The sequence below is a fragment of the Bufo gargarizans genome, chromosome 8 (genome assembly GCF_014858855.1).
Source record: "Bufo gargarizans isolate SCDJY-AF-19 chromosome 8, ASM1485885v1, whole genome shotgun sequence".
Classification (NCBI taxonomy): domain Eukaryota; kingdom Metazoa; phylum Chordata; class Amphibia; order Anura; family Bufonidae; genus Bufo; species Bufo gargarizans.
In genome coordinates, this window is record NC_058087.1 from 73685916 (window position 1) to 73699072 (window position 13157).

General features: G+C 47.5%; 1 protein-coding gene across 5 annotated transcripts in view; it reads left to right on the top strand.

Moving 5' to 3' along the window:
- CDK15 (cyclin dependent kinase 15) overlaps positions 1-13157 on the top strand; it is a 225216-nt gene that overhangs the window by 111733 nt on the left and 100326 nt on the right. For all 5 annotated transcript variants that reach the window (XM_044304650.1, XM_044304651.1, XM_044304649.1 and 2 more), the window contains one exon: positions 4569-4662. In XM_044304650.1, the coding sequence (XP_044160585.1) occupies positions 4569-4662 (94 nt within the window). The remainder of the gene's footprint in view (positions 1-4568; positions 4663-13157) is intronic.

Here is a 13157-nt window from a genome sequence, read left to right on the forward strand (position 1 = left end):
GTTCTGCTGGGGCAGTATTTTGGTCTGCACTGTGGTATTTGGTTCTGCTGTGACAGTATATTGTGCTGCACTGTGGTATTTGGTTCTGCTGGGGCAGTATATTCTGCTGCACTGTGGTATATGGTTCTGCTGGGGCAGTATTTTGTGCTGCACTGTGGTATTTGGTTCTGCTGGGGCAGTATTTTGGTCTGCTCTGTGGTATTTGGTTCTCTGCACTGTGGTATTAGGTTCTGCTGGGGCAGTATATTCTGCTGCACTGTGGTATATGGTTCTGCTGGGGCAGTATTTTGTGCTGCACTGTGGTATTTGGTTCTGCTGGGGCAGTATTTTGGTCTGCTCTGTGGTATTTGGTTCTCTGCACTGTGGTATTAGGTTCTGCTGGGGCAGTATATTGTGCTGCACTGTGGTATTTGGTTCTGCTGGGGCAGTATATTGTGCTGCACTGTGGTATTTGGTTCTGCTGGGGCAGTATATTGTGCTGCACTGTGGTATTTGGTTCTGCTGGGGCAGTATATTCTGCTGCACTGTGGTATATGGTTCTGCTGGGGCAGTATTTTGTGCTGCACTGTGGTATTTCTTCTGCTGGGGCAGTATATTGTGCTGCACTGTTGTATTTGGTTCTGCTGGGGCAGTATATTGTGCTGCACTGTTGTATTTCCTTCTGCTGGGGCAGTATATTGTGCTGCACTGTGGTATTTCTTCTGCTGGGGCAGTATATTGTGCTGCACTGTGGTATTTCTTCTGCTGGGGCAGTATATTGTGCTGCACTGTGGTATTTCTTCTGCTGGGGCTGCACTATTGTATTTGGTTCTGCTGGGATGGTATTTTGTGCTACGCTATAGTATTGCTTACCCCTACTGGCATTTGCCCCTTCTACTTGTGTTGCCCCGCCTTATGTCAATTCGGACCTGCCTACAAGTTCCCAGTCCTTCCCTGCTCTCTTCCTTTATATATGACATTGGAGCAGATTAGAAAATCCTGTAGATGTTGTAAACTTAGACCAAATCAACTAGATTTATCACCGTTACTGAGGCTGGATGATAAATGCGGTGCACGGATGGACCTTTTTTGTCTAACTTTATACCGACTATTAATTGGCTTAGTTTGAGACAGAATCAGGGGCGTAACTATAGGGGAAGCAGGGGAAGCGGCTGCTTTGGGGCCCTGACCTAGAAGGGGCCCATCCAGGAGGAGGAGGACTAAAAGATTTGGTCAGGGCCCCCTCAACAGTATTACACTATGAAATGATATACAGTGGCAGTATAGACAGTGTATAAAACGGATGGAACAGCTGCCGGGCCTGGTCTGAGAGAGCGACCTTTACTAGTCACAGGAATGGGGGCGGCATGAAAGGAAGGGGTTGTGAAAAAATTACTGGGGGATGGGGGCCCCATTCAAAAATTTGCAGTGGGGCCCAGTCATTTCTAGCTACGCCACTGGACAGAATTTTATGTCAGAATTGTGGTGCAAATTTGGCAAAACATTGCATCTTAGGCTTCAGCCATTTCATGCAAAGTCACACCCTATTCCTGGTAAGCGCCACTTCTTTCGGGCTAGGGACAGATCATTTCTCTAAACCTAGATGTCACAAATTGCATCAGATTTTGGCTCAGATTATTCCAAAATTTAGGCACACTCACGTTAGTAAATGGGGGCCAGGTTCTGCTAGACTTCACAGTGGAAGACGCGTCTGACCTACTATAAGAACATGACTTAAAGGGAATCTGTCATCTGGATTTTGGGTATAGAGCTGAGGACATGGGCTGCTAGATGGCCGCTAGCACATCTGCAATACCCAGTCCCCATAGCTCTGTGTGCTTTAATTGTGCCAAAAAACGATTTTATAGATATGTAAATGAGGCAAGTAAGAAGCCCAAGGAGCTGTTACTAACGTTTCCGGAGCCCAGCCACGCCCACTGTGAAGGAGCCCAGCACCGCCCCGCATACTCCAAATCTCCACCTTGCTCCCCGACGTCACAAAGCTAGAGCGCCGTAATCTCTAGCTTCATGCACAGTCTCGGCATAGTGTTCCTTCCCTGTGCTGGCATCAGCCTCAGGGAACGAACTGCGCATGCGCTAGCTCGCGCATCGCGAGATTACGGCGCTCTAGCTTTGTGACGTCGTGGAGCAAGGAGGAGATTCGGAGGATGCGGGGCTCCACAGTGGGCGTGGGTGGGCTCAGAGTCAGAGAACGCTGAACTCATCTCTGAAGCATGGAGGAGACAGGACTCATCCACGGGTTATTTACATATCTATAAAATATAAAACAAGTTTTTTTTTACACAATAGAACCACAGCGAGCTATGGGGACTGGATATTGCAGATGTGCTAGTGCATTGGCCAGGTACGGGTGGATAGTATTCAGTATTTGTTCGTGATGCCAATTGCAGCGTACGCAGGGTACTATCCCAGGGCCCTTTCAAGGTGGTATAACGCACGTCCCAGATTAGGAATTGTGTTACAGTGTCTCCTACCTGGGTACGGCCGGACTCCTGGCTCACTTGCAATAAATTTGAGTGTAGTGATAGTAGGCGTAATAAAGGAACTTGGCAGAATAAATGATGTCCAGACCTTTAGATGAAATTCAAACGTTGCTTTACTTGAAATAACTTGCATCCAAGCGGTTTAGAGCTTTGGTCTCTTGGTCCCAGCAGGTTTTGGCAATGATTGGCAGGAATGAGTACTTCTGCTTTAAATTTGGAGCTTGCAACTTCTGCTGTGTGGGGACAGACTAGCTGAGGAGGAATAGGCTTCTCCTAGGGCTCTGGACTTCTCTCACAGATGGATTCTCAGGGGATGCTTTCTTCGTGGAACTCTGGAGTTTATCTGTAGTTTATCTGTAGTTTCTGCTCTCTTCATCCAGCAGAGCTGAAGGTGCTGTAGCTGGGAATATGGCCAAGTCTGTCACCTGGATTTTGGGTATAGAGCTGAGGACATGGGCTGCTAGATCGCCGCTAGTGTAACACCCCAGAGTTCTGTTACTACATGCCTCTACCCCGCTACTATCTCCTAAGAGCCTTTATACTGTCATCAGATATGATTTTGCTCATGTCTTCCACAAATGTGCATATAAATCTGTTAAATGCAATTGTTCATGTAATTAGCCTATGTGACATAGATTTATATGCACATTTGTGGAAGACATGAGCAAAATCATATCTGATGACAGTATAAAGGCTCTTAGGAGATAGTAGCATGTAGTAACACAACTCTGGGGTGTTACACTAGCGGCGATCTAGCAGCCCATGTCCTCAGCTCTATACCCAAAATCCAGGTGACAGGTTCCCTTTAAGATGGCATGCCCTTCATAAATAAAACAATAGGGATAGTAAAAGTAGTAAAAGATACGATTGATGTAGGAGCTTCAGCACCCTATAATCCGCTGACCGGAGGTATGGTGCTATATTATTTCTTACACTGAAGGAAGCTCTCTGTGCGCTTTGTCTGCACTTCATAAAGATGCTGGATACAGACGCAAGGGCAGGAGGACATAGAGATCATACCAAGAGACAAGGTGGTGAAGAGCAAAATGAAACACAAGGCGAGGCATATAGTCGCAATCTAAATGATGTTCTGAGCTTTCCAGTGCTGCACCCCCTCCACGTCCGAGGTGTGCACGAAGGATGAAAGATAACACAAACTGTTTCATCCTAGCAGTGGATGATGGCACAGAATACAGAGCAGACGCACAGCGGTAAGGACAGGAACCATTTTAGGAACGCAGGTGCTAAGGTGCCTTCTGCAGTTAACCCTCACTGTGCTTTTCGTTGAAAGCTTTTGTTATATAGGAATTCATTATTCTGGGAAGGTTAGTTTTAACTAAATAAGAATTGCATTAGGTCCCAAGATCTAGGGGCTACTGTATTAGCCTCATTCACACTAGCATATATCATTATGTTGTTTTTGTCAAAGTAAAGGATCCTTTAATGAGTCCAATTCATTTAATCTGGGTTGCAATTATAGGCTCACAATTACTACTGTGAATGCACCTAGTTTTTGGCATTAAATGCGCCAAAATGTGTTCTGAATAAAGCCGCTGTTAAATACCTTTGGTGGTGGCTTCTCTCCCTGAGAACAAATGAGTCAGGTGTCAAAATTCATCATGAAAAAACTTATTTACACTGACATCTGTCAGGGGGCATCTGGCATACCTCTGTACACATGAGAAAATAGGCCAGTTCCTCCAGAATCTGCTAATTCTTTCCGTGTCCGTTTTTTTCTGCGGACCGTAAGCGAAATCATTTATTTCAATGGGTCCGCAAAAACAACTGAAGTTACTCCGTGTGCATTCCGTTTCCGTATTTCCTTTCTGCAAAATAATAGAACATATCCTATTATTGTCTGCATTATGGACAAGGATAGTACTGTTCTATTAAGGGCCAGCTGTTCCGTTCCACAAAATACAGAATGCACATGGACATCATCTGTATTTTTTGCGGACCACAAAATACATACGGTCATGTGCGTGAGCCCTCAGTCTGTAGTTATGTGTATGGGCTCCATTACAGAAATAGAGCATGCCACCAGTTACAGAGTTTGAGAATATTTTGCCTTTCTGTCTATTCTAGGGGTGCAGGATGTATTTTTATAGAAATGCTTCAGGGATATCCAGCATTCTCTGGTGTGTCAAATGCCTTTGAGCAACTCGAGAAGATATGGTCGGTAAGTAGACAACTATTCAGTTTAGCAGGTAGAATCTACACAATAGATTTACCTATGGGATAATAAATAATGTACATTTTTGGACCATCCTCCTTATGTGTTACAATTTTACAATCTGTGTTCGACCATGTGTGCCAGATAACACAAACTGTAATAGAGCTTGGTATGTGCTCCATTTTTAGCACAAAATGTTTTGTACATGTGACCCAATGTACCTTTTACCATATTCATTATTTTATACTTCATTGTACAAGTAATGAGTGGAAGCAACACTGCAGTAACCAGCTCTGTCCACTGCACAATGGATGGCACTGTGTAGTTACAGCACCGACTTCCTACCCTCAGATAATAATGGCCTGTCCTGAGGATAGGCCATCACTTGTAAGGCCTCTTTCAGACGGGTGTTGCGGGAAAATGTGTGAGGGCGTTGCGGGAACATGCGCAATTTTTCCACGCGAGTGCAAAACATTGTAATCCGTTTTGCACTCGCGTGAGAAAAATCGGCATGTTTGGTACCCAAACCCGAACTTCTTCACAGAAGTTCGGGCTTGGGATCGGTGTTCTGTAGATTGTATTATTTTCCCTTATAACATGGTTATAAGGGAAAATAATAGCATTCTGAATACAGAATGCATAGTAAAATAGCGCTGGAGGGGTTAAAAAAATAAAAATAAAATTTAACTCACCTTTATCCACTTGATCGCGCAGCCGGCATCTCTTCTTTCTTTGCTGTGTGCAGGAACAGGACCTGTGGTGATGTCACTCCGGTCATCACATGATCCATCACCATGGTAAAAGATCATGTGATGGATCATGTGATGACCGGAGTGATGTCACCACAGGTCCTTTTCCTGCACACAGCACAGAAGACAGAAGAGAAGCTGGGCTGCGCGATCAAGTGGATTAAGGTGAGTTACATTTTTATTTATTTTTTTAACCCCTCCAGCGCTATTGTATTCAGAATGCTATTATTTTTCCTTATAACCATGTTATAAGGGAAAATAATATTGATCGGGTCGCCATCCCGCAGTTGCTTGCGGCCGCTTGCGATTTTCACGCTGCGCCATTCACTTCTATGGGGCCTGCGTTGAGTGGAAAACGCACAATATAGAGCATGCTGCGATTTTCACGCAACGCACAAGTGATGCGTGAAATTCACCACTCATATGCACAGCCCCATAGAAGTGAATGGGTCCGGATTCAGTGCGGGTGCTATGCGTTCACTTCACGCATTGCACCCGCGCGGAAATCTCGCCCGTGTGAAAGGGGCCTAAAGTCAACAACACCAATTTAACTGTTCTCATTTTTCATCCTCTACCATATTTCTCAATCATTTTCCCAAAATGTAATAAAACAGTGGGAGACTATTTTTTTTTATCTTCCTAATAACATTTCTCATACAATATATTAAAGTGTATTTGAGTTTTCAAAAAAAGTTAGCATAATGTCTGAGCTTCTTTGTACAATCATAACTGTGGAGGAATAGGTCTTTTTGGACTTCCATAATGTGTTTTTTAGCCTAATTATTACCTTCTTCAGCTGCACAGCTGTCACGAGGGTATCGAGAACCACGCCTGACTCCGTTATACCCGGGGTCAGGAAGTCGCAGTGGTTGGCTGCACGCTCTATTTAAAATAGGGCTGTTTTCCTTATGGTAGCTTTCTGGGTTTGCTTTGCAAACCCTTTTGGCTCACTCAGGGATCCGTAGCTCCTTCTCCTCAGCTGTTCCTTGTCCAGCACTCCCAAACCTCCTTATATTCCTCTCTCACACTTCTCTGGTTGCCAGAGATAGAGCTTCCTGCCTGGACATCTATTCTGACCCACTGGAGCTGTGTTGCTGCGTTCTCGGATTGTTGATTCAGAACGCTACCCTCCGGATCCCTGTTGGACCTTTGTGGACTGCTGTGGTCGCCCACCTGGGTGTATGTGTTTGTCTGTATTTGTCTGTCCTCTCCCCGGTGTTTCCCTCTTAGCGTCAGTGGTGCGGACTAGCGATCCCACCGGCCCGTTCACTATCTAGGGCTCATTTCAGGGAAAGCCAGGGTTTAGGCACGTGATCGCCGCACGGGTGAGGAACCCGTCTAGGGACGTCAGGGCAGTCAGGTGCCAGCCGCAAGGTGAGTTAGGGGTCACCACCTTTCCCTCTCCCTTGGGCAGGGCTTTCCCTGTTTTCCTCCCTGTGTGTGACGTCGGTCATTACAACAGCTAGATGCATTTCTCTCAGAAGCAGGGAGTGTCTCCATTCTGTGGAATCTACCAGCACTGTACTGCTGTGACATCCTTTCTCTTACTTCCCACTACATTTGTTTTCAGCTCCATAGGTCACAGAACAGATTAGGAGGGATAAATCACACTTACAAAAAGTTAGGAGGCTCCTGTGAATTCAGAAGTAGTGAAGAAGCAGTTGTTTTATCAGGCTCAGGATCCCAGCTAGCTCTGACACGCCTCCACTTCATCTATGCTATGTTCTGTGTCTCTCTTACTAGGGATGGATCTTGCCTGACAACTTAGGTGGAAGTGAGACCCCTAGTGGCCATAACTTTACAGCTTTTTTCAGCTGGACTTCAGATTTTTTAAAATAAAGTGATGTAGAAATCTGCTGTCTACACCATTCTCTAGCAAATGAAATAAAATTGTGTGAAAGTACAGTGGCTCTTTAAGATTCATAGTTATTGTTATGTATCTAATTTATTAAGATTATTTTTCGTGCTGTTAACACAGCCATTACAAGCACAGTCTTAGGTTTCTTCTAAACTACTTAACTGGAGGTATATCCCTGGACATACAGCCCAGGATCTGCTGGAGCGATAATTTAAAAGGATCCACTAATCTCAGTCCAGTACCTTAACTTTGGAAACCTCCAGCATAAGTGCACAACATTACCTTCATTAATTTTACATTTCGAAGAGAATGAATCAATACATAATTTCATTCTAAACAGTCTACACAGGGTATAGTGCAGTGTATACACTATGAAAAACTGTGCTAGGCTTCTTTCACACTTGCGGTAGCAGCAGGGGCGGATTAAGTGCATGACAGGCCTGGGGCTGTCTACCCAACTTGGGCCCCTCCCTCCATTTTAGTTTAGTTTTTTTTGTATGAAGAGGCTGCGGTGCTTCGTGAGCACCACAGTCTCTTGCTAGGCCATATGACATCTTCAGACTAAAAAAAATACCCCAAATTGGGTCCTAAACTGAAAGATTTTAAATACATATAATTATAATAAAAAAGACATGGAGGGTAATACAGCACCACATACCTCTTACATCCAGCGACAACGCCTGTCATGTAGACCTTCTCTTTCCTCTTCTCCTCCATTTGACCCAGACCACCATGGCAAATTCTTTCAGCCACATCTCGTCTCTACAGTTTGTAACACATCTAAATTTTTCCATCAACCCCCCCATCCTGGTGTCCCCACAGTGTCATCCTGCTGCCACTCCCAATACTGTGCCCGTTGTGATCCCCAATGCCCCAGGTACTATACTGCTGAAAAAATAGTGACCCTAATAGACATAATTGGAGTCATTTATGAAACTGGTGTAAAGTAGAACTGAATTTCCAAAATAGCTGTCAAAAATGAATGTTGGAACCTGATTGGCTGCTATGGGCAACTAAGCCAGTTCTGCTTTACACCAGTTTGATAAATGACCCCAAATGTTCCTAAAGTGTCCACAGCAGCTATAATGTCCCCTATAGTGCCCCGAGTAATAATACAACCCTCTATTGTGCTCCAGGCAATTATCCCTCTATAGTGTCACCAAAAATAATAGAATTGCCCCTACAGTGCCTCCCCATAAGCAACAACCCTATATAGTAATTTCCACCACACTGTAATCCCCCCATAGTAATTTCCCCACACACAGTAATTATCCCAAACTGCAACCCAACCATATAGTAGTTTGCCCCTACACAGTAATTTCCACCACATACTAATTTGCCCCACATAGTTATTTGCCCCCAAATAGCAATTTCCCCACACTGTCCCCACATAGCAATTTCCCCACACTGCCCCCACACAATAGTTTCCCCCACATAGTAATTTGCCCCCACCCTCCCCCACATAGTAATTTGCCCCCACATAGCAATTTCCCCATACTGTCCCCACATAGCAATTTCCCCATACTGTCCCCACATAGCAATTTCCCCACACTGCCCCCACATAGCAATTTCCCCACACTGCCCCCACATAGCAATTTCCCCACACTGTCCCCACATAGAAATTACCCCACACTGCCCCCACATAGAAATTACCCCACACTGCCCCCACATAGCAATTTCCCCACACTGCCCCCACATAGCAATTTCCCCACACTGTCCCCACATAGCAATTTCCCCACACTGTCCCCACATAGCAATTTCCCCACACTGTCCCCACATAGCAATTTCCCCACACTGTCCCCACATAGCAATTTCCCCACACTGTCCCCACATAGCAATTTCCACACACTGTCCCCACATAGCAATTTCCACACACTGTCCCCACATAGCAATTTCCACACACTGTCCCCACATAGCAATTTCCACACACTGTCCCCACATAGCAATTTCCCCAAACTGTCCCCACATAGCAATTTCCCCAAACTGTCCCCACATAGCAATTTCCCCAAACTGTCCCCACATAGCAATTTCCCCAAACTGTCCCCACATAGCAATTTTCCCTACACTGCCCCCACACAATAGTTTCCCCCACACTGCCCCCACACAATAGTTTCCCCCACACTGCCCCCACACAATAGTTTCCCCCACACTGCCCCCACACAATAGTTTCCCCCACACTGCCCTATATAGTAATTTGCCCCCACATAGTAGTCCCTCCCATAATAATTAATTAATTAATTAAAAGCTAAATACTCACCTATGTCCAGGACCAGGTGCTTGCTTGCAGAGGAAGGCGGGATGAGGCAGGCGTGCACACGTCACAGTGCTGCGTCCCGGCACAGGCGCGCAATGACGTCATCACGCCCGCCTGCGCCTGGATTTCACTACTGCATAGGCCTAAGGCCTACTAGGCCTGAAGCCTATGGCGGTGATCGGCGACGGGACAGGGAGCTATGCGCTCCTGTGCCCCGCCACAGTATGTGGGCGTTCGGGTCGGTGTTGGGCCCCCCAGCGGTGCTGGGCCCGGGGCTGCCGGCCCGAACGTCCCTATTGTAATCCGCCACTGGACAGCAGGGTCCGGCAGGCTGTTCTGGCCAGCCTCAGCACGGCAAACCAAGAGGAGGTTGGAGAAATACTACAACATGCTACGGTTTTTGTCTGGCCGCTTCTCGTCTTGCTTTCACTGTGCTGCGGCCGGACCTCCGACCCGCATGTAAGAGGCAGCCCTGATCATCCAGCAACATTTCCAACACATATATATATAGCAGACTGTCATGTTTCCCTCCAGCCACCAGAGGCCACTGTGGCTGAGTAGGACAGTGTGAGGAGTTGTTTCCAGAGGACAAGGAGTTAAGTGTTTTTCCCGGGCTGAGCAGAGAGCCTGGGGTGCAGGTGTCTGAGTACACAGGAAGAAGGACGCTGTGCACTGAGAGGGAGATCCACAGGGAAGATTAGAGTGACTTCTCCCTGCCAACCTGCTGTGACATGGTATCTGGGACATTAGAGTGTGTTTGCTCTCTGACTGAGCTGATGTGTCCTGGTGTAGAAGAGAGACTGCTGTAGTGAGAGGCACCTACCAGAGGAACTGTGAGTGAATTCCAGGCCCTGCCTGATTACACGTCCAGAGCTGCTGATTATCTCTAACCAGAGTTACAGAGACTACAAAGAGAGGCCAGAGCTGAGCCACGCTGAAGCAAGCAAGGAAGCAAGCAAGCAACCAGATCGGGACCCAGACTGTACCTGCCTGCATGTGCCGGACACCGAACTGTGAGTGCACTGATGCTAACCGGAGCTAGGACATAGTGGAATAGGATTTAGTTTAGTGCACCGTAGAGGTGCACCCCGGGTAGCGGGGACAGATAGGACTACCTAGAAGAGAGTAGCCTGCTATTGTCTGTACCTGTGTTTGTGATTCATTTGTGTTCTTTATGCAAATTTCCATTATCTTTGTTGTGAATTCTCAAGCTGTTCATATTGTAAATCTGCTTCTCCGGCAGTTAGAGTTCTCCTTTAATAAAGCCGGTTTCTACTTCAGCCTCCTTGTCTGCTGCACTGTACTTGAGTCCTGCTCTACGGTCTCTTCCTCTGCTGACCGTTACAAGTGGCGCTGCGAGCAGGGTACAGTCACAGAGATGGAGGCGGCTGAAGGCAATGTGCATGATGTTAATGTGAGTACCTCAGGCAATGGTGGAACCCTTGCAAGGGCCCTTCCTATTGGCACGTTGTTCAACTTGCTACCCAAATTTGATGGCCAGAACATGACACTGTCAGACTGGGTGACAAGGTTACAGAGTGCTGTTAGGATTTACAATGTCAGCCCAGAACTACAAGTAGAAATTGCTTTGGCCGCTCTCGAGGGTGAGGCCCGAAGAAATGTTCTCCTACAACCAGAAGCCACGCGCAATACATTGCAAGAGATGGTGAGATTCCTGGAAGAAATATATGGGGAAACAGCCAGTGCAGGGCACCTCCGGGCGAAGTTTTTTTACCGGATTCAACGGGAAGACGAAGGTGTCTCTCAGTACGCTACAGCCCTACAGGAAGTGTTGGCCGAGGTACAAAAAAAAGAGGCAGATGGGGTTACTGGCATGGGACCCATAGACCGGATACTGCGGGAACAATTTATTCTGGGGCTCTACAGCAATCCCCTGAAACAGGCTCTGCGGGAACGAGTCAGAGTAGACCCTACCCTAACCTTTCGACAAATTTTGGCAGAGGCCGTGACGCGAAACAAAGAAGACGGCTATGCTTCTGGAGTAATACGGACCCAGACCGTTACACCCCCCGGGGTTACAAGAAATGAGGAAGCCCTGGTCAGAGTGGTACAAGACTTGCAGAGCTCCCTGAGTGCCATGCACGAAAAGTTGACACACCTGGAGAAACGGATAGAGTCGCGCCATACTACTGAGGCTGCCTATCCAGCCCGACAACAAACCTATCAGGCGACTCCGTGGGTTCCTACACCCGAATGCCCTTATGCTAGTTTACCATACCATCAAGCCCCTCATTACCCTTCAGTGGGGCCATCCAGCCAAGCTCTGAGGGCACCTCCCACTCGCAGGCAAAAAGTGGGCCGTCAAGGGGCACAGTGTTGGCGGTGTGGAGATCTAGGACATTTCGCCAGAGAGTGTCGGAATAATCCAGCTGGACGCCAAGAGCCGCCGTTAAACTACCGACCCCTGCAGTAGTGGGGCGTACTGCAGGGGAGGTGGAGAGCCAAGTTACCCAGCAAAGCTCCGAACACCTGGTCGCAGGGTGCCCCACTATACGAGCTGAGTTCGAAGGTGTTCCTGTCGACTGCTTAGTGGATACTGGGTCTCAAGTGACAACTATGCCCGAGTCATTCTTCTACCGTTACTTTCAAGCGCTGGCCAAGCCAGAACGAGAGACACTGGTCCGGGTTACAGCGGCTAACCAACAACAGATTCCTGTCACAGGGGTCGTGTGGATGAATGTACGGCTATGTGGACAGGAAGTGGGGCGGAAAGGTATCTTGTTGGTCCCCGAAACGTTCAAAGAAGATGTGCCGGTGATAATGGGCATGAATATCCTGCGAGAATTGGATCAGATCATGTTCACCAAACGGGGGCCGGGTTACTGGAAACAAGCCACCCCGCACAAACCTACCCAGAAAGCATTTCAACGGCTAATCCGTTTTTGTGGAACACAGAAAAGTGTACCAGCACACCAGGCGGTGGGAACGATCCGAGCGCCAGGAAAGGCTACCTTCACCCTTCCCCCTGGTCGGGAGACCGTGCTGACGTTACCCGTGGGAACTTTCCGTAATCTTGAAGGCATGGAGGTGTTCGTTGAACCAACAGGCCTAGGAGAGCTGGGTCAGGACGTCCTGGTGGCCCGGACACTGGGAGTGGTCCAGAATGGACGAGTACCCATAAGAGCTGTGAATGTGGGATATCTAGAAGTTCCCTTGACGCCAGGGGTGGAACTGGCTCGTGTGTACCTACATCAGGGAGAAATCCTGAGTCAGAGAGAAGTGACTCTAGCTCCGGTAGGGGATGCTGGTTGGACCCTGGCAGTTACTGCCAGTGCAGAAGAGGCGCCGACCCCAGAATGGAATGGGGGAACCATCTTGGATCAAATGGAGATAGATGTTAAGGCTCTCAGTTTAGACCAACAGCGAGCAGTTGAAACCATGCTGTGGGAGAATCAGGCTGCGTTTGCCCGCCACGCCGATGACTTTGGCTGCACGAATGCTATCACACATGATATACCGACGGGGGACACTCCACCAATTCGGGAGAGATATCGACAGATTCCGCCCAAGTTGTACCAGGAAGTGAAGACGCTATTGAAACAGATGATAGATTCCGGAGTGGTGCGGGGAAGCCAGAGCCCTTGGGCAGCCCCAGTGGTGCTTGTCAAGAAGAAGGACG